Source organism: Typopeltis vanoorti, chromosome 15 (genome assembly GCF_054136105.1).
Source record: "Typopeltis vanoorti isolate ZY-2024b chromosome 15, IOZ_Tvanoo_1.0, whole genome shotgun sequence".
In the NCBI taxonomy this organism is placed as follows: Eukaryota; Metazoa; Arthropoda; class Arachnida; order Uropygi; family Thelyphonidae; genus Typopeltis; species Typopeltis vanoorti.
In genome coordinates, this window is record NC_143563.1 from 68,548,728 (window position 1) to 68,571,188 (window position 22,461).

Below are 22,461 nucleotides of genomic sequence, written 5' to 3' on the forward strand. Positions count from 1 at the left end.
TATCATTAATATACAAGTTAAACAGCAATGGCATACCAATAACTTTCCTTTTCCTGGATATCGCTCCCCCCATACACAACTTGTTGATACCTTTCAGATAGCCAGTCTCCAATCCAATGCACCAATCTAATATCTAACCCCATCAACTTCAGTTTGACTATCAACTTATGTGGTAATCTATCAAAAGCCTTTGCAAAATCTAAATATATTACTGTGTATCTTTCTCCTCTGTCCATGGAAATTACAACAAGGTGACTTATTATTATTATTATTGTTCCGGGCAACTCCAAGGAGTGGACAAACTCATTGAGGGAGGCCCTAACATCATGTCAAGAACAACTATTCGACATTCACACAGTATCTATCATACCTTGCCTTGAACTCATTCACGGTTGTAGCACCCACAACAGACTCTGGAAGCTTATTCCACTCATTCACCACTCCAAGCAAAAAATCTAGTTCTAACACCCTTTTCACCACCCTCTTGCCCAGCTTCCATTCATGGCCCCTAGTCCTCCCATCACCAGTCATATTTTCAAAAATATCTTTTGGATCAATCTTATAGAAACCCTTCAGTAATTGGAATGTCTCAATCATATCACCCCTCCTTCGCCTATCGACCAATTTCTACAACCCACAAATCTTCAACCTATTCTCATAAGGTTCATTCCACAGACCTACTATCATCTTGGTCACTCGTCTCTGGATCCTCTCCACTTCCTCCCCATCACGAAAAAACCCTGGTGCCCATAACTGGGCACAGTAGTCCAGATTGGGTCTTATCAAGGCTCGATATAGAGGAACAACAACTTGTTTGTCTCTGCATGTTAAAGTATTTTTCAGAAGCCAAGTGATTTGGTAAGCTGTTTCAGTCACTTTTGCAATGTGCCCCCTAAACTTCAATTCCCTATCCACCAACACTCCTAAATCCCTGCCCTCATCAATCTCCTGGAGTACGGTTCCACCAATGCGATATACTGCTGCTATTCTTTTCACCCCATAACCTTACACTTTGGCACATTAAATTGACATCCATTTTTCCTAGCCCAGTCCTCCAAACTATCCAAATCATCCTGTAAAATTTTGACATCCTGTGCACTCATAATTGCTCTACCCAACTTTGCATCATCAGCAAACAAGTGAACACTTCCTCTCAAATCCTTTCCTATATCATTGATGAACAAATTGAAAAGCAGTGGTCCAAGAACAGAGCCCTGCGGCACACCACTAGTCACAAGCCGTCTTTCTCCTGCATAAACCACTCTTTGGTATCTCTCCTTCAACCATCCTCCTATCCATCTCACCAACCCTATATCTATCCCCATCTGCTCCAGTTTATTGATTAGGGTTCTATGTGGTATCCTATCAAAAGCCTTGGCACGGTCCAGTAGTATTACTGTAAACCCATTACACCTATCCAGTTCAGCCGTCACTGTGTTATAAAATGTGAGCAAGTTACTGAGGCATGATCTACCCTTCACAAAACCATGTTGTCCCCCATACAATATCCCATTTTCATCTATCCAATCCTGTATTCTTTTCTTGACTAATTTCTCTAAGACCTTGACAATGATTCCTGATATGCTAATCAGTCGGTAATTTACAACAGCAGTCTTGGAACCACCTTTATGCAGTGGAACTATTTTCCCCTCTTTCCACCCTCTTGGGACTAACCCAGACCCGATACTCAAATTAAACAAAATGGTCAAGGGTACTGACAATTCTTTAGCTGCTTCTCGTACAACACGAGCTGGTATACCATCCAATCCCACAGATGTGTTGACATTGAGGTTATGCAATAGACTACTCACCTCCACTTCATTCACCACAATTCCCATATAATCTACTGGTACATTCGTTTCTGCAATGTCACCACCTGGATGATATATACTTGCAAAGTGCTCACTCAGTAACTCAACTATATCAACTGATTCAGTTACCTCCCTACCATTGGCATTCTTTAAAATCATTCTGCCATGTACATTTTTCCTTTTACTTGCTACATATCTAAAAAACTGTTTAGGATTCTCTTTAGCCTGCATGGCCAATGTTCTTTCGTAATCCTGTTTTGCTTTTCTTACCACACTCGTTACCCTTCTGGCCTGCACTTTATACCGTTCGTGTGCCTGTCGGTCACCTTTCTCCTTAAATTCCCTCTATAGTTGTTTCTTTTTTTGCAGCTCAAGCTTAATAGTGTTATTCATCCATTTAACCCCTAGTTGATTTATTATTTGGACTCTAGGTACACAGTCAGCCATTGCTTCAAGCAAACACTTCTTAACTACCTCCCATGCACTATCGCCTTCTAGTCCTTGCAGTTGTACATGCCGTGGCACTGAACCAATCAAGCTCCTAAGCTTGTCATACTTTCCAGCCCGATAATTCCACATGTACCCTATCTTAATTGAAAATTCTACACCTTTAGCCACCTCCCAAGTCAACACCCTATGATCACTCTCACCGATTGGTGGCAATGTGGTCATATTTGTTACAGCCAAATCCTCAGATGTAATTACTAGTCAAGCACTCTCTGACCCCTAGTATTTTCCATTACATGCTGTCACAGATAGTTATCCCTTAATAACTGCATAAAATCCAATTCCTTCCTCCCGTGTGTCCTCTCCTAACTCCAATCAATGCGACCATAGTTGAAATCTCCCATAATAATCACCCTCCTTCTACTCATTTCTTCTATTTGCTTGTGCATACTGTCACCACCATCTTTTCCATCACTTGGTCTATAGCAGCACCCAATTGTATATTTAGTTCTGCTAGCCACAATCTCACACCAAATGGCCTCAAATGTGCTATTTTCTCTATCCTGCAATTCAACTTCTATTCTCCTTGGCTGCAGCTCATCAGCTATCATCAACAATACTCAGCCCCCCCCCCCATTTTATTCTCCCTGTCATTCCTGAACACCCTATACCCATCACGTTCAATCCCACTAGCTATATCATCTACAGTCAGCCATGATTCACTAATACCAATAACCTGTGGTCTGGAAGTGCCAACCATGGCCAAAAACTCTTCCTTCTTGTTCCTAATACTCCTAGCATTAGTTTACATGAATTTAAGACCCCCATTAGCCCCAACCCTACCTTGATGCCTTATATTAACTATCCCACTCTGATTTGTTGTCCTTATTTGCTCGGGCATATTATATTCATTCTTACATTCAGCTGCCTCCCTAAGGACTGTATATCTACTCCCCCCCCCCCTTAATAAATCTAGTTTCCCTGAATTTGCACATCCACCACATTCAGTAACACTTTCTCAAGTCTTCTTACACCGTGACCATTCAAATGCAAGCCATCCATCTTATATAGATCCTTTCGCCCATCGAACTCACTCCACACGTCCACAAATTCCACACCACTCGTCATACATAACCCACGCATAAAGTCATTCGCAATTATGGCCCTCCTTTTAAACATTTCACTGTCATACCGTGGCAAAAGACTAATCATTCTAACTCTCTCACTCTTTTCTTTTGCTACCTCAAACAATTCATTCAGGTCTTCTATCATTTCCATTTTGTCTCCTTTCAAATCATTCGTACCTGCCACAACAATCATTTCTTTCACCCTTTCCTTTTGTTCTCTAAGAGACTCAGTTACATCCTTTATGGTCGCACCAGGTTGGTACGATTTTGTCACATCCTCTACTATCACACCTCGTACTAACGAGTCTCCATACAGCACTCTATCCTTCATTTTGTTCATGTTCACACTCATACGTCTATTTTTCCTGTCATACTTTTTATTATTGGCTGGTTCATTCAGTCGACTTTTGCTCATACGCTCTAGCTGCTGTTTTGCCCTTTGTATCGCACCATTCAACAATGCGATCTCACTCATTGCATCTATCTCATCTTTTTTATTCTCAGTAAAACCATTAATGCTATCATTCACACTCTCACAATTCTCTGGTACAACCTCGCCGTTTCTTGTCATATCCCTATTTTCTTCATTCTGAAGGTTGACAAAAATATCACACTCGCGATCCGAAATACTCTTCAATTTCTCATTCTCCCTACATTTTCTACACACATTCACTCCTTTATTATCATCTAACCACACTCCGACCGCACCCCGCAAAGCATACATTTCGCAGCTAGTACACTGAATCATCTCTTTTATACTACCGTTCTTTGATAAAGATGGCGAACCATCATTACTGGTTGCCATTTTCCTTCGTACTGGAGCCATACTTACTCGCAACATATTTTATCAAATTATAAATTATAACACACCAAAAACACACAAAAAGATGCACTAAGAGACGCAAGGCAAACAAAACTACGCAATATTAAATAAATTTATCAACGATAACTGAAAATAATACTTATCTTATCCGGAGCTTTCACGAACACTACACACTGCGAATCCCTCTAGCGGCGACAGCCAATAAAATATGTTATAAAGACACACAAAATACTCTAAAAACACGAAAATCGTTCTAATATACTATAAAACCAATTTTCTAAGGAAAAACACCAAAAATCACCAATTTTACACCTTATTATTGTAATAAGTAATTACTAAAACATCCTTCCTTTAGCAAATCTATGCTGTCCATCAAAGATAATACCATTGTTGTCAACCCAATTTTGGATCCTAGTTCTCACAAGCTTCTCTAACAATTAACTACAACACCTGACACACAGATAGGCCTATAGTTTGATGCTTGAGTTCTGTTTTTTTTTGTAGCTTTGCCAATTTAAGCAAATTAATTTAGTGTTTGCAATTTTACAGGTTATAGCTAGGTGAAGAAAGGGCAACATTAATATGAGAAATATTTTATCAGCAGTTTTAGTGCATTAAACCCTCAAAATTAAAAAATGAGACAAACTACAAATATGTTTATATTTGTATGGCTTCACATGTATTGAAATGCCAACATCAAAGAACATGCACAGGTTAGTGCATGCATTGAGTGTGAGACTGTAAATTTGCACACCAAATTTTTTCATCCACACATGGGCTGGGAAAAAATAGAGGAAATTATGTTGATGCATTTTGGATTTTTTTTTTTTTTATCACCATATGAATTTTAGATGTTATTATTATTATGTGACACCTCCAGGGAGTCTAAAGACTCATCAAGAGAGAATGTGGCAACACCATCGAACGATTGTTTCCCTTCTAACTACTAACCGTGCTCAAACCTGCTTAACTTTTATGCCCACAATAGTATGGTGTAGTTGTTTTAATGTAGTGTGTGTATGTATACATTCCTAAAGATGACTTTAATGTAAAGGTGAAAAGGTAGAATTTTAATATTATTAAAATCATTTATCACAGAATTAGTAGTTGATTCCATAAATCCAATTTAAGTGCTGTTCACTGTTCAGTTACACTAAAAGAAGAAGGTTTCATGGTTGCCTCTCATATAGGAAACTACTTGTAGGGACCAGCTTTACATGCCTTTTATTCAACTTTTGTCACTCATTCTTCAAGTTCTGTTCATGTTTTCCAACTCCTTTATTTGATTCACAATAATATGTGGTGGTCTGAAAAGTTTTCGGCCTAACAATGAAAAAACGAACTTATAATTTCAAAATTATTTTTATTTTTCAACATAATTTCCCTTAAGACTAATACATTTATTCCAGCGATGCTCCAGCGCCATTATCCTATCCCTGTAGTGGTTCTCAATAAGATCTGCAAAATACTCCTCTACAGCTGCAATCATCTCTTGATTCAAAGAAAAATGCTGACCAGCGAGGAAGATTTTTAGTTTTGGGAAGAGATAGAAGTCACACGGAACCAAATCTGGGGAATAGGGTGGATGTTCCAACAATTAATAGTGCAGATCCCTTAATTTTCCCAAATTTTTCCAAAACACCTTTGTGGGCAGGTACATTGCCCTGATGAAAGATGGTTTTTTCTTCTGCAAACTGGGTCTTTACTCACGAATTTTTTTCATCTAGTCAAGTTAAAAGATCGGAATAATATTCCCCGGTTATTGTTTTAACCTTTTCAAGATAATTAATAAACTAAATGCCATTAGCATCCCAAAACACTGATGCCATGACCTTGTCTTCTTTGGCGCTGAACAACTAGCTTTTGACTGCTGTTTGGATTCTGGTGTGTACTGGTGAATCCAAATCTCATCCATAGGAATAAATCAATGCACAAAATCGTTTTTATTGTTAAAATGCTCCAAGCACTGTTCAGAGATTTTCATGCGAGTGCATTTTTGCTCAGTGCAGCACCCATCTTGTGCAAAACTTTTTCATTTGCAATTCTTCATACAAAATATATCCTACATGTTCTTTTCAAATGCCTATAGTTTCAGCAATTTCACACACTTTGATTCGTTGGTCATTCCATACCATATCATCCACTGATCAATGATTTCTGTTGTTACACTTTTTGGACGTCCATCACGTGGATCATCTTCAAGGCTGGTACAGCCATGTTTAAACTTGGCAGCCCACTTCTTAATTGTCGAAAATGAAGGAGAAGAGTGCCTATTGAATGAATTTCTTTTGGTGTTAAACCTTCTTTTATAAAGAATTTTATAACCACATGATACTCAATTTTATCCATTTCAAGGGATACAGACAACACTTTTGCTTCTGACAGCTGTATTAAAAAAAAAACTACTTGATAGAATGACTTGCAATTTCAAATGGATGCATATGACACATGTGCCAACTTAGAAAAAAAAAATCTTGCCGATAGTATTGCCATTTATGGTCAACGCCGAGAACTTTTCAGACCACCTATGTATGTGCATTTTCTAATTTCATATCTGATATCTATGAGTTATTCTACTTGGCCAATTTTTCAAAACTTTACTTAGCATTTCTTGTTCATTTAAATGTCATTCAAACTCATAACTAGATTTGTTGCTCTCTCAAATTTCCTTGCATTCTGGTATCCTGAACTAACCTAAGACTTATGTAATTGTGTAAATTTATGGACACATTTTTTTAAGTTTGAAATTAATGTAATTAATGACTAGTTGATACCTTGAACAAAACTCTAGCAGATACATTTCATCTATTAGCCTTTTCCTTTTCTCCAAGTGTTCTTAAAAATATTTCTGTATGTCTAGGATCCAACAAGAATTAGTTTTTTTTATCAGCTGTTCTTTCCAATGACTTGGCAAATTCCTCTTCTATATTAATGTATGGAAGACGAAATAGAGAAGAGACTTGTCTGTGATTCTGTGTTTAGTGAAACTATAGGCACAAGTCTCCATTGTCTGATTTCCCATTTTGAAATTTGCCCACTTCACACTATTGATATCTTCCAGGTGTGTAAAATTCATTTCTGCTGTTCTGTCTTTTGAAATGTCAAGTGCTATTAAAGACAAGAATACTTAATGCGAAATACTGTACTATACTGTATACTGTAAATATCTGAATTAATAATATATATCATTTAGAAAAATATTATGTCTTTTGGTCATTTTAGTCTCATAACCCTAATTATTTCTATATGGTCATCATTAACAGCTTTCTTCAGTCCACTGCTGGATGAATGCTTTTCTATGCTTTTTCCATTTTTGCTGTTTTACTTCAGTGTGGTATTTTTCTAATTACAGGAATACCTTGTATAGCGGTTTTGAACAACGCAGTTATTATTACATACACTAACATTGTCAACTGACCAGCGACTCCCGGGCGCCGCAAGCGACAGTCGAGAGCCACGTTTATGCAGTAATTATTCGATTGGCTCTCACGTAGACACGTTCTTTCCCCACGGCATTTTATTATTTAGTTTAATATTAGTATTTAATATTTTTTTATTATTTAAGTATGAGTGAAAAGAGACGAAACAAACAAGACGCTGTTGGAGTAACAAAAAAACGCAAGTGGTTGATATTAGAGAAGAAACTTGAAATTATAAAATGTCACGAGAATGGCACTTTGTTTGCTAAAATAGCATGTGAGAATTCAATGAATGAGTCATCTGTATGAACAATTATTCAGAGCAAAGAAAAGATTAAACAACATGGAATGAACACCGCTTCTTATATGTCAAAAGTGATCACGAGAAATAGATCTTCTACAATGGAAAATATGGAATGCCTTCTAATGATCTAGATTGAAGATTGTAATCAGAAAAAGATTCCTTTGAGTCAAATGATAATCCAGGCAAAAGCAACAAGTCTATATGACAAAATAAAAGAAAATGAAAGCGAAAATGAAGGAGGTACAACCAGTGAAACTTTTATAGCAAGTTGCGGGTGGTTCTACAGTTTCAAAAAGCGCATGGGACTCCATAATGTAAGAATCCAAGGTGAAAGCGCAAGTGCTGATGCTAAAACTGCAGAATTATTTCCCAATGAATTGAAGGAGCTTATTGAAAAGGAAGGCTACACAGATGATCAAATTTTTAATGCTGACGAGACTGGCTTGTTCTGGAAAAGAATGCCATTGCGCACATTTCTAGCAGAGAAGGAAAAAACACAAGCTGGGTATAAAGTGTCAAAAGACTGATTGACACTTTTACTAGGAGGTAATGCATCAGGTGATTTAAAATTGAAGCCACTGCTAGTGTACAGAGCGGAAAATCCAAGAGCTCTTAAGGGCTTTACAAAGAACAATTTACCTGTTCATTGGTAATAAAAAAAGTGTAGGTGACTCATTCAATTTTCGAAGACTGGTTTAAAACTTGTTTTTGCCCTGAAGTTAAAAGCTATTGTAAAAAGAATTCCTTTTAAAATTTTTCTTTTATTAGAAAAAATTCATTTTTTCCCTCCAAACACAACATCAATTCTGCAGCCGATGGATCAAGGCATTATCTCCACTTTCAAGGCTTACTATTTAAGACAAACTTTTGCTCAAGCTATTAAAGCTGCAGCAGAACCAGATTCATGGACTTTGAGCAAATTTTGGAAGAAATTTAACATAAAAGATGCCATTTAAAATATTTATGAATCTTGGCAAGATGTGACTCAAAAGCAACATGAGAGCCGTATGGCATAATATCTTGCCGCATTGTTCAAAGGACTGTTGCTTTTGTAACACAGAAATCTCAACAGAAATTGTGCAGATGGGCAAAGATCTTGGTTTTACAAGTTTTGATTGTAACAATGTGAACGAATGTATTGATTCTCATTCAAATGATCTGGATGATGAAACCCTTTTGGAGTTGGAACAACAACGAGCCTATGAAGCAGAAGACAACAAAGATGACCCCACTGATGTCATGGTTGAAGAATTTTCCTTTGCTGACCTTTCAACTTCATCATCATCATCAAATTCCTGCCATGTACCCTCAAGGGGCGTACAGGATATGACAGTACTACATGAAAAAATTACATCATTACTAACTTCCTATCTACAATTTTCCTCCAAATCAGTCTGTTACTTGTCAAGATGCCAACATTATCAGATCTTACATTTCTATCGTCTAAGGCACTTTGTACCGTATCAATCCACCTATATCTTGGTCTTCCTCTGGGTCGTTTTCCTGCCAACCTAGCAGAGAACACTTGTTTTGCTAATCTTTCCTCTCCCATTCTATTTAAGTGACCATACCACCTGAGATTAGCTCTGCTAACGCATTCCTGGATGCTGACGACGTCAAGTTCTTTCCTAATATCCTCATTTTTAATATGATATTGCCATTGATGCCATCTGTTCACGCCTCTAATCTTTCTCAGGACTCTCATATCTGCAGTCCCTAGTCTTTGGTCAAGTGTTTTACTTCTGACCCAGCTCTCAGATCCATAAGTTAAAACTGGTTTGAACACTGTCTTCTATACAGCTAATTTAGTGTTCCGACTAATTTCTCTCTTATTCCATATGAATTTATTCAATTGACTTCCTATCATACCAGCTTTGCTGATTCTGTTGTCTGTTTCTATATTTAATTTACCATCTTCAGTAAAAATCGTGCCCAAGTAGCTGAAATGTTTTACTTGTTCCACAGGTTCTCCATTCACAACACAGTTGACATTTTCCATGATTCTGCTTATTTTCATTGTCTTTGTCTTTTTATTGCTGACCTTCATACCATATCTATTACAACAGCTATTCAATTTAGTCAGAGAATCTTGCAGACTTGTAGCGGATTTATTTAGAAGTATAACATCATCCGCATAAAGCAAAGAGCTGACATTAACATCTTTAATTTTGATATCAGGTTTAATACCACTTTCTTTCATAATGTGATCCATATAGATAATGAATAACAGAGGGATTAATGTACATCCTTGTCTCACACCAGATTTAACATTAAACCATCTTCCTGTACTTCCTTCAATTCTAACTGCTGATTTACAACTCAAATAAAGACTAAGTATTGCTTGATATAATGCCCCATTGACACCATATAACTGCAGTGTATTGAATAGCTTCTCTCTTGGCACCTTGTCATATGCCTTTTCCAAATCGACAAAACTTAAATACAAATCTTTGTTATATTCCCATGCTTTTTCTACTATTTGTCGTAAAGTGAAGATCTGATCCTGACAGCCTCTATTTGGCCTGAATCCAGCTTGTTCTTCACCAAGGTTTTTTTCCACAATTCTTCTCAACTGTTTCTCAAGTATACTTGCATAGATCTTGCCAGGAACTTTTGTGAGAAAAATCGATGAAGCTTCCGACTTTCTCATGAATGCCGACCCGAATTTGGAAAGAAGCGTCAAAGTGAGACAAAGCCTCGATAATGCCATCAAATGCTACAGAGATCTAGTACTTGAAGAGACAAAGAAGACAAGGATGGTTCAACGAACACTAAAAGACTACTTTAGTAAAGAGTAAATTACTGTCCGCTAAAATTGAAGCAATATTTGTTTTGTTTTCTACAACTTTTATATCAGATTAAGAGGATTTTATTTGTTATTCAGTTAATAAAAATAACATTTTTATTTTTTCATTTTTAAAGATTTTTATTATCCTAAATTTTTGTAATAAACAAATTTAATTGAAAACCTTTATAAATAGACCTCGAACAATGCGGTTTTGAATAGCGCGGACTCTTCTTGGAACCAATTAACCGTGCTATACAAGGTGTTCCTGTATTTTGCAAACTCTGCTTTTTTTTTTTTCTCTCTCTCTCTCCCATTGATGTTGGTGTCTTTATTCACTTCTGCTGAGGTAGAGTTGTTCCGGTACAGCAGCTGACTTTCACTGTGATTCCCTAACGAAAACAGTGGTCTTGTGCAGTTGGGCAACTAGTCAGCTGACATCATGAAATCTGATAATACAATATGATTATAGTGCACATGTTATTGTTGTTAGGGACCACAGTAATAGTTTTGGATAGTTTTTGGTGGTATGGTGAATTCTTTTAGATTAGCATCATATATACGAGACTTAGATTTGCAGTAGTTTATTATAGCGAGTGTAATTTTTTAGCCAGTATCTAATACATTTTGATCAGTTTATAATTTATTAGTCAGTCCATATTTTTTTTAATGTCTAAATGGATATATAAAGGGTGCACACCATGTGATGGTTAGGATTATTTCTGTTCTTTCTGCATTAGGTCAGAATGTCACTCAAACCAAGTTGATTGTCACACATTCTTAATAGACTGTAGACTGCTCCTCCCTATTATGTAACTTTGATCCCTTCTTCTAAAATTATATATTAAAACAGTGTACTGGACATTTTAATAAAAAAAAAAAAAAATCTTTTATCTCAACTTAGAATCCCATATATGTTAACAATTTAATGATTCTGGAGAATAAGAAAAAATTACCAGATTAAGATGACATATCCTTGGTTTCAGCAGTAATTGTTCTTAGAAGAGGACAACAGGGGGGAAAATGGAGGGATGCATAGTGCAAATTCTTTGTCCATGTTACTGATTTTGTTATGATCTATAATATTATATGATATCAAGACATTATTTTCATGATGTAGCATTTAAAAAAAAATAAAAATAATGGGGGAAAAAATGTTTATTTTCAGTTCTTTCTGCAGTAGTTGTGAGTCCCATAGAACTAATTAGGACAAATTTGCAGTATCGCAGATTCAGTTATAAAGGTAAATATTATCAGTAATATTTTTAGTACTCTTTGAAAAACAAGCAAGTTTTTATAAAAATTTGATCTGTGATGACAATAATAATTTTATGCTTCATAGCACATTCATGCTAGGTTGTATTTCGCAAGTGGCCTTTATATGACAGTAGCTCACTCAATATGTCCCTTCTGCTTCAGGTAGACACATTTATCAGTATATGTATATATGTGAACATAAATTTCAAGTTTTTTTTTCCCCAGTAGAATTTTCTCTAAATTTCTCTAGAAAGCATAAATAAAGCTCCTGAACAGATGACAAACCAGAAGTACAAGACAATTCATCACATTCTGTCACCTGGATGATTACCAAAGAATATAGTTTTTACAGTTCCTGCTATTAAACATGATAAACATTGCATTCTTTTGGGGAAATTTTTTAGTCTATTAATTCTTTCAGAATAGTTTTTATTTCCTTTTTCTCTCTTTTCCACTTTTTTCAAGCGAAATCAATAATGAATGAAGGAAAGAAAGACTTTTTTTACATCAGAATTAAATTTTAATAAATTTCTGCAGCTATGTTTTTGTATTTACCTATAATAATTCTATTTTCTCCCAACACTCCTTCTAGATTTACAACAATCATTAAAAGGGTTGATTTCTGAAAGAGGAGTACTTTCACTGTGGACAGGATTAACAGCAACGTTGTTAAGGGATGTTCCTTTTTCTGGTTGGTATAGATTTTCGTACTTATTAAAATATCACAAATTTTTCAAATAATAATAATATTCATTATTTAATTTTCTAGTATTTTAACATTCTATGATTGGTTATGAAAAAAAAATTATAAATTATTACTTAACCAGTAAAAACACATATAATACACTCAAAAAGAAACTGACTACTTTTGTTTATCATATCACATATGGTCTTAGATTAAATTACAAAATTAGAGGGTTGCATTAACAGAAGATTTCTTAGTTAACAATTGCTGTACATTGATTGAATTTAAACTGAATGTTGAACATAGCATTGAGATGTCAGATGCATGGCTCTTTTTTGCAATGTACTATGTAACTTCTATCATAGTTATGCAGGTCTCTGATATATGCTGACCAAAGCTGGTTTAAAGTGAAACCTTGGTTTTGTTACATTGAAATCAACAAAAAAAGGTTGATTTATGAAACACTAGAAGATACTCACATGTTATGTTACATATCATTCTACCCAAAAATGAGGCATCATTGAAACACTCAGACAGCAGATGCAATGAGAAATAATGTATCCTCAGGGAAGTATTCCAAAAAAAATGGTTATTGCAAAAATCATCAATAATATCTTAAATAGATTATTACACATTCCAACAAATATATAGGAGTTCAGCAACTGCTAAGGTGCTGTTTCTTTGCCCTTCATAAAAAAAAAAGATAAAAATAGCTGAGAAATACTCAAGCAGTATAACTTAAAAGTTACTTTCATACTGCTGAAAAAGGGTCTCATAATCATACAATCACCCAAAGTCCCACTCTTCCCTCAAATGGCAGGAGTACATAAAATTTTCTGTGCATGTGGCATCTGTTATGTTGGACAAACAGGATGATCTGGGGAGATCTGTCTCAAAGAGCATATTAAAGATGTAGAGAAAAAGTGAGCACACATTGGGATTGCCATTTTATACCACTGAAGAAGAACATCAGGTACTTGGGAAAGTTGCAAGAATATTACATATTGAATTCAGCACCTGTGCACCCAGATTTAAAGAAGCCACTGAAATATCATGGTATCCAGTTAAATGTAACAAAACCCAAGGTCTCATTTTAAACCTGCTTTGATCTGCATTTAAGACCTACGTCGCTATGAATCAAGCCATAACAAACGTTACACAGCACATAGAAACAAACAGCCATGCATCTGATATCTTGATGCCATGTTCAGCATTAAACAGTTTCTATTTGAATAGAAACTGTTTAATTTTTCTTACTGATTAAGTAATAATAGACATGCCATGGAAACCTCAATTCAAAAGATTACAGATTTCATGTTTTTTATATCAACTCCACACATGGTCTTAAAGGGGAAAATAGTATGAGGAATACTGTTCCAAAAACCATAAAAATCAAAGGAAAGAATATGGTTTGATTTCATGCATGATTGCAGGAAAGCAGAGGAATAGTGGTGACTGGAGCAGCATCATCCATGGATAAGTACTTATTGAAAATTTATATTACAGAAATGGCACATGTATGAAAAAGTGAATGGATGGATTTAGTCAGTGAGAGAAAGGTTGTCTATTAATGAAATAGCTTAACTCTGGGAAAAAAATACAAAGAATATAATAGATAAAATAGCTGAGAAATACTCAAGCAGTATAACTCAAAAGTTACTTTCACACTGCTGAAAAGGGGTCCCATAATCATAGAGTCACCCAAAGTCTCACTCTCCCCTCAAATGGCAGGAGTACATAAAATTTTCTGTGCATGTGGTATCTTCTATGTTGGACAGACAGGATAATCTGGGGAGATCTGTCTCAAAGAGCATATTAAAGATGTAGAGGAAAAAGTGAGCACATTGGGATTGCCATTTTATACCACTGAAGAAGAACATCAAGTACTTGGGAAACTTGCAAGAATGCTACATGTTGAATTCAGCACCTGTGCACCCAGATTTAAAGAAGTCATTCTTTAAATCTGGCAATTTTTGGTGCATCATGCCAAATGTGACAAAAGTGTTCCCAAGTTGGGCAGATTTAGGATTTATCAAGTTTAGGAGTAGAGAAGAAGAGAAGTACAGTCGGGTCTCTTTTTATGCGGTAGATACGTTCCACAGAAAACCGCATAAAATATTGCACAAAAAAGGCCTAACTTACGTTGAAAAATTAGATATACGTTCCATAATTTTCTAAAAACGCATAAAACCGAAGCAATGAATTAAAATAAACCTAAAATCGCATTAAAAAGTTTATGAAAATTCAGGAAAATAAGAAAGCCTAAGTTTTTTTTAAAACTTTATTCATTTAATTTTATTGAAAAGTAACAATTTTTTTTTTTTTTATGTTTTGTTATCAGAATTATCGTCGCTATTAGACAATATTCGACAATATTTGCGAACTGGTGCAAAATCACTTTCATCACCAGAAGAGATAGTCAGCACATCAGATCTGTATGGTAAGGGCAATGGTTCTTCACAAACAGAATTAGCTTCACCCTCTTTCTGTGCAGATTTTTTTTCTTCTGACAATGTAATCAGTGATTAAACTTTGCAATGATGATTTCATAATTTTTTATACAGCTTGTGATATCCAGACATACAGTTCTTTAGCTCACGTTGGAATTTAAAAGCAAGTTCAGAATTTGTGTCATTAACAAGAAAATGATTTTCCAATTTATTGCACAGTTCAAGACCTTCTCGAGTTTTATTTGCAGTGAGGGGGACAGGTTTTTCTTCCGCTTCACTATCGTTTTCTGTATCTTTGATGATATCTAAAGTTAATTGATATCCAATAATATCGTTGTCACTTAAGGAATTATCCACAAGCAATTCATCTACATCATTCTGGCTAAATGTATCAAAACCTTCTTCACCAATTTCATGTGCCAAAGTAATGATTTCAGCTGATAATGTAGATGTTTGCACTATTTACAACACATCCAGGCCAAGCTACTTTCCAGCATGCATTTAAAGTTTGTGGTCTTATTTCAGCGATAGCAGATGCAACATGATTTAAGCAGTCGAAAATAGAAATTTTTTTTCAAACGTCAGTTACTGTTAATGATTCATGCTCTAGTTTATCCAATATAAATTGAAAAGTGTGCTTAGCATAATATTTTTTAGCAATTATGCCTTGATCTAATGGGTGGAAAAACACTACCTGCACATTTGGATGTTCTAAATGCGGATGACTTGGTGTATTGTCAACAATTAATAAAACTAAAATCAAGAGCTTTTTGCTTCATATATGTTTCCACTTCTGGTACAAAGCAATTATTGAACTATTCAGTAAATACAGCAGTTGTTACCCAGGCCTTTGTATTAGCCATCCAATGTACCGGCAGCTGTTTTAGATCTTTGCCCTTTAGAGCACGTGGTCTTAGAAATCAATTTACTATGAGGGATTTCAACATTCGATCTCCTGATGCATTGCTACAAAGTAACAACGTTACTCGATCTTTGCTTGCTTTAAACCCAGTTGTTTTTTTCTCAGACTTTGCGATGTAAGTTCGACTAGGCATTTTCTTCCAAAACAATCCTGTTTCGTCAGCGTTAAACACTTGATCAGGACAATATCCACCATCTTCAATAATTTTGGCTAACTTCTCTTGAAAATTTTTGATTGCTGCTTCATCTGCTGCTATAACCTCGCCTGTAATCTTCACGTCATGAAATGCATTCCTTTTTAAAAATCCGGTTAACCATCCTTGGCTAGCCGAAAATTCTTTATCTGCCTGGGAAGTGGAAGTAGGCGGCTCCAATCGCTTCATCTGTTCATAAAACCGAAGAGATTTTTGTTTAATTAAATAACCACTTATAGGAATTCTCCTTTGAGTTAATTCTTCAATCCAAATTACGAGCGCTTGTTCGTGTTTTCTAATAAAGCATCTCTTGAGTACAATGATAATTTGGCACTTTGTTTTGTGTCAGAAATGACAGATTTTCTTATTGCGACTTCATTCTTTTTAATTGCTCTTATAGTAGATTCGCCTAAATTAAAATGTTTACCAATCACTGTAGATCCCTCTCCTTTTGCTAAGCGATCTAAAATTGCAATTTTCATTTCCAAAGAAATTGCTTTTCTTTGGTGCTTTTTTTTCTCCATTGGGCCAAATTAAATCTTTAAAATAATGATTAGCAATTTTAGACTTTCGATAATAAAAAGGCAAACACTAACTCACATGCAAAATTAAACTTCACGAACACTCACTGTTTACACGTTATCACATTACGCCAGAATGTGCTGCAACACGCTGTTCATTATGTACAAAGGCGATGAACAAATTGGTCAACAACGTGCGAAATCACATGCTTTATAGGTAAAATTTTCCAACTGTTATACAAGTAAAATAGTTACCACTTTAAAAACTACAATGATCATAAAAGAGAAGTGAATTTTCCGTTGTGTAATAATAAACAACTCATCCCACAATATGGATTGATTACCCCAGGGTTTCCCAAACTGTTTTTCGCGAGAAGTTCTCCTGGAATTTGTCACTTTAGTTTTCTAAGCATTTTTCATGAATAAATATATTATAGTGGAACTATTCTGAGGAGAATAACATTCGTGAATATAACCACTTACAGGAATTTGAGTCTTTAGAAAAGCTCGGACCCAGAACATCTATGTAGCAAATGTTAGTGACCAAGCTGTGTATTTTTAAATGTGGAAGTATTCATGAATTATCGTTAATTTTCGCACATTGAAACCTTTCAACATTCGGGAAAGGGAATACCGCTATTTATGACCGGTCATAAAAATTGCCTGCAAACCGATTACAACAATGGGTGGCGTATCCTCTGTTCTCGAAACTGAACAAAATAACATCTGTGTTGCAAATGTTAGTGACCAATCAGCATGGAAGTATAAAGAAAATTTTTCCACTGAAATTGAAGATCAAGGTAGTCTGTATCCGGTTCTCAGATTTAGTAATACTGAATACTTTCGGCACAGGTTCGTATTGTAGGGTGAAAGTTTCGAAACCATAGTACCATGATTTTTTAAAAGTAATAGGCCTACAGATTTAAATTTTAATATGAATAAGAGACAAGGGACTTTGTTTAATTTTGGTGTTAAGAAATCTCTTATTGAAGGTGTTTGTGATGCAGCAGATAGTGATTCATAAAAAGTCTGCATTCACTCGTAAGTACTAATAATAATATTATAAATTTTTGGTGATCAGAATGGGATATGTCAATGAAAATCAGCACAAATTAATTTAATCATGTTTAATCGATGATTGATTAATTATTAATTAATGATCAATTATTAATAAAAATCAGCTAAATTAACAATTAATTATTAATTAATACATTACAAAATAACCAAGGTATTCCATGAAAATTTCAGGATTTGTGAAGTGTTCCATCATAGGAGAAGTTTGGGAAACACTGGATTACCCTATTATTGGAATGGATTCTCCTTATGTTGACATGTGCAGAAGTGTTGAAAGGTCTCGTATTTCTGGGTGTACTATACATAAGTTTTCACGTTATGCACTGCATAACTTCAAATCTGCATAAAAAGAGATCCGGGTGTATATTGTTTAGAAGAAAAAAAGAATTTAGAACTTTTAGAAGCTGAAGAGTCCAGGATAGATTCAATATGAAAGTTAGCCCAAGAAGGGAAAAAGCTGATCTTGATGACAAAAAAAATGTTATCAGAAGTGAGTCATGGTCTTTCTTCTGAGAAATAAGAGAGGATTGTGTCTTGTTAGCATTTAACACCCCCAACCAGCCATGATGTCTATAGACGTCCAGCTAAATCTGGATACAATTCTGTAACACCTGTTGAATAACATGGATAAGAAGTGCAGTTTGGTCTCACTATTTCATCCGCCTTGGCTGGTAGGGAGGTTAAATTCACTTGATTATCTTTACCCCTCGTGAGAATGACAGAAAGATCAGTATATATGGCCTTGGTTATAGATCTTGAAGTTTGGATCATTTGAGCACTACAGGTAATGATTTGTGGTAGCCTTTCAGTTTCCCTTCCAGTTTGGTCTGTGAATTCAGAGAATGGGAGACAGTTTAAATTATATCTGCAAAGAAGATTGTCTCGCTTCTGTGTTTGAGTAATCAAAAAAGGTATAATCATCAGAATTAAGAGGTCAGGAAAGGCTGCAAATGAAGGCAACAAAGTGAGGCAATCTTGATCCTAAGCAGATTATATAAGGGAGATTCCAGGTCTTGATAACCTGTGGTAGGAATATCAGAGCTGACAATTAGCATGTGTTTTGCCCTTTTTACAGAATACATCATGATAGCCTAATGTGGAAAGTTGAGATGAGCTGAGCTACAGCTCATCTCAACATAGTGCAGTTCATTGATGAATAACAGATGAAGTTTGGATGGCCATGAGTGGCGGTATAGTCGCTGATATTAGTAACACCCCATTTTTTAATAAAGGCAGTGTGGTAGAGGTTTTTTTTACATAAAATTTTGCTGTTTTGTGGGAGTTTTTTTGGGGTATCTTTTTGGTATTTTTGAAATTTTTTGTTGGTTTTTGCTATCTGTCATGGTAGTGGAATGTTGGTAAAATTTAGAGAGCAGATGCATGCAGCAGGGTTGGATTTGTAGACATAGTTCCATGCAGTGAGTGTCCAGACTAATCCAAGCATGGCCTCAACAGTGTCTCTTGCATACTGCTATACTATGACTTCCTCCAGACACAAATGGTAGAGAGCAGCAGGATTATTCACTAGCTGATCAGAAGCCTGTCAAAGCATTACCAATGTGTTTGGTCCTGTGCTATCAGTTCTCTTACATAAATCACTTTCCTGCCATACCCTTGAATGAAGTAAATATTGACTTCCTAATTAATTAATTATGATGTGGAGGGCATGTTCAGCAAGATCATCACCTACACTGCTTGTGTAAGGGATGGGATAGAAACTGGGGATTCTACTCTGGAAACAAAACAATGCAATAGCCAATTGCAAGTGATGTTTCACTGGGTGAAGAAAGTCATCTACCACTTAAAGATATAACTGGCATATGCTCCAGTTAAGGATGATGTGCTTTTAAGGCAATAATAGTTACCCTTACCCAAGTCTCATTTATGGAAATAGATCATGCCACAGGAAGGAGGGGGTTGACTTGGCCAGTAGAGACTGTATATTATGTGTCATTAGCTCATTAATGTAGGATATCAATTTAGAATTCCATTAATGCAGAATACAAAAAGAAAGTTATGTTGAATTTTTGGAAACTATTAATAACAGCTCATAGCTGATATATATCTACCTGGTACTGCACTTCATTTCTCTAACATTGACAACACTAAATGAAATATTTTTGTTTAAAAAAATGTTTATTAACTGGTTTATATTTTGCTGGATTTCAGACCAGCATCTTCAGAGCGCAAAGCATGTTATATTTTACACACAATAAGTGAAATAATTCAAATTTTATTGGATAAAAGATCTAAAGGACTAATTTGGTGCCCTCTAATGTTGTAAAAAAAAAGTATTGCAGCTATGTAGGAGTTGATCTTAAAATAATAGTGTCCTAAATTTTTGGCAAATTAATGCAATTAAACTTGTTCAGGTTAGGATAATGTTTCATAGCCATGGCTGACTCTAAAAGTAATCTTTCTGATCTGTAACAACTTCTAAATAGCATATTGGTTTTCTTCCATTTAAGCATGTGCGAGGGGGAGGGGGGGGTCCAAACCATGGTCTGCTAGTCCTGACTTACCATAATAACGGAAGCGAATCAGAAAAATTTATTTTTTTCTCCAAGGCAGATGTTAACTGATCTCTCTGTCTGCTCATAGTAGGCCAAGTCACAGTCACAAGGAACTTCATACACTCCAAGATATGCTAGAGGATGGAGTTTATCCTTAGGAGAACGGATCAGATTTGTTTGGTGTTGTTAATGCTGTTAAAATAGTTATGAATAACATTCAACACCTAAGCTTGTCTGTTAGATTATAACATTTACAAAAGCGGTACTCATTAGTGGAGTGAACTGATGCTATCAATGACAGAATTACGTTACAAATGAAGATATTAGAAAGGAATTGGGCATGGTTAGCATTCAAGAATGTGTGAGCAGAGCTAATAAGGTATGATCACTAAAACAGAATGAGAGAGAAAAGGTTAGCAAAACAGGTGTTTTTCTAGTTGAACATGCATACACTGCCATCAGACACCATCCAGGAAAATGACTCAAGATAGACTAAAACCTACATGGATTGATTCAGTCTGAAGTGTCTTAGAAGATCAAAATATTAGACATGACAGTATTGGGAGGATGACAAGTAATAGGCTAATTTGGTGGAAAATCGTTTATAGGAGATTAATAATAATGTCAACTTAATTAAATAGTACTGTCATAATATCCTACACACCTCTTGAGGATACATATCAGGGAATTGGATTCATGCAGTGGCGTAGCTAGAGATGTTGGCACCCGGGGCAGTCCCTGAGTTTGCTGCCCCTCTCAATACACACCAAAAATACTACAAAAAGTCAAAACGACGTATAGGGAAATAAAATAAAATACTGTGTTTAGTTTTGAAGTAAAACTTTAATTTCAACATTCTAAAATGTTATTTTTATTGCTTTTCTGTTAGCAAAATTGTCGATGACATTGGCAAAGTCTATTTCATAGTAATGTAGATAATTCTTAATCAAATTTTATTTAGAAAAACTTCTTTCACAACTAGCAACATTTATAGCAATTATGAGGAAAATTCGCAGTAGTATTATGATATTTGGAACTGAGTTCTGGAGACTGTATTTTAGAATTAACTGCAAAAGTTCAAAAAGGTTCAAAGTGCTGCCCAGAGTAGACCGCACCCCCCCCCCCTAGCTATGCCACTGGATTCATGATATATACCGTTGTCCAAAACTTAAGGATGAACACTATTTCTGAAGATTACAACTGCAAATTCAGACAAATCAGCTTGTGACAGTTTCTATAATTGATGATATCGAGTAGAAAGTGAGTATACATGCAAATTTTCAAATTGCGTCAAAGAAGGCACATGGTAGCACTCAACAGGATAAAAAGTAAAAGGCTACACTAAGCAAATTGTGTTTGAAGGAAACTCTTTTCATGAAGGAATAAATTGTAAATTTGGATGTCTTGTAATGTCACAAAAACTTCATCTAGATGATTTCACACAGGGAAGAATTATTGGGAAACTTGAAGAAGGCCACAGAATTATTGCTATTGCCAGAGTGTTTGGAATCTCCATAGTGTTGTATCCAGGCTCTGGGCAGCATTTCAAACACCAATAACCAATGGAATGTATTTCAGATGTTTGCTAAGAGGTTGCCTCACTGGAGCATGAAGACAGACTTTTGGTTATAATAGCAAAACATAATTGATGCATCATGGTCGGCTCCATTCAAGCACAGGTATGCAATATCTCAACAAACTGTGACAAGGTGTCTGCAGTGAGTATTGGCCTAGTTGGCCAAGAGGGTGAAGGTTCGAATTCCACCAAGGGCATGGATGTTTGTGATTGTCCTACTAACTAGTTACCATATATACTATTATGTCCTGGTGCAGTATGACTTTGGATGTCTTTATGCCATAAAAAATATAAAAAAAAATTGCAAAAAGTAGGCCTGTACTTCCAAATGCCTGCATCTGTGCATCCCTTTATCCACAGTTCGTCAGGCACATTTTCGGTGCTGTTGTATCCATAAAAATTGGACAAGACACCAACGGGCTAATATATATTCTTTATAGGTGAGTTGTTTTTGTCTTTCCACTGATTCTAGATGACACTTTACCTGACATGAAAGTGGTACTGCTTACCATAGCAAGAATGTTCTTGAAAGGGATTGATACATTTGTTCTGGG

The 22,461-nt window shown here is 35.6% G+C and overlaps 1 protein-coding gene across 1 annotated transcript in view; it reads left to right on the forward strand.

Annotated features, from left to right (window-relative positions):
- LOC150098849 (mitochondrial glutathione transporter SLC25A40-like) overlaps positions 1 to 22,461 on the forward strand; it is a 101,373-nt gene that overhangs the window by 35,970 nt on the left and 42,942 nt on the right. The window contains exons 5-6 of the mRNA XM_090405080.1: positions 11,885 to 11,959; positions 12,566 to 12,664. Coding sequence (XP_090261206.1) covers positions 11,885 to 11,959; positions 12,566 to 12,664 — 174 coding nt within the window. The remainder of the gene's footprint in view (positions 1 to 11,884; positions 11,960 to 12,565; positions 12,665 to 22,461) is intronic.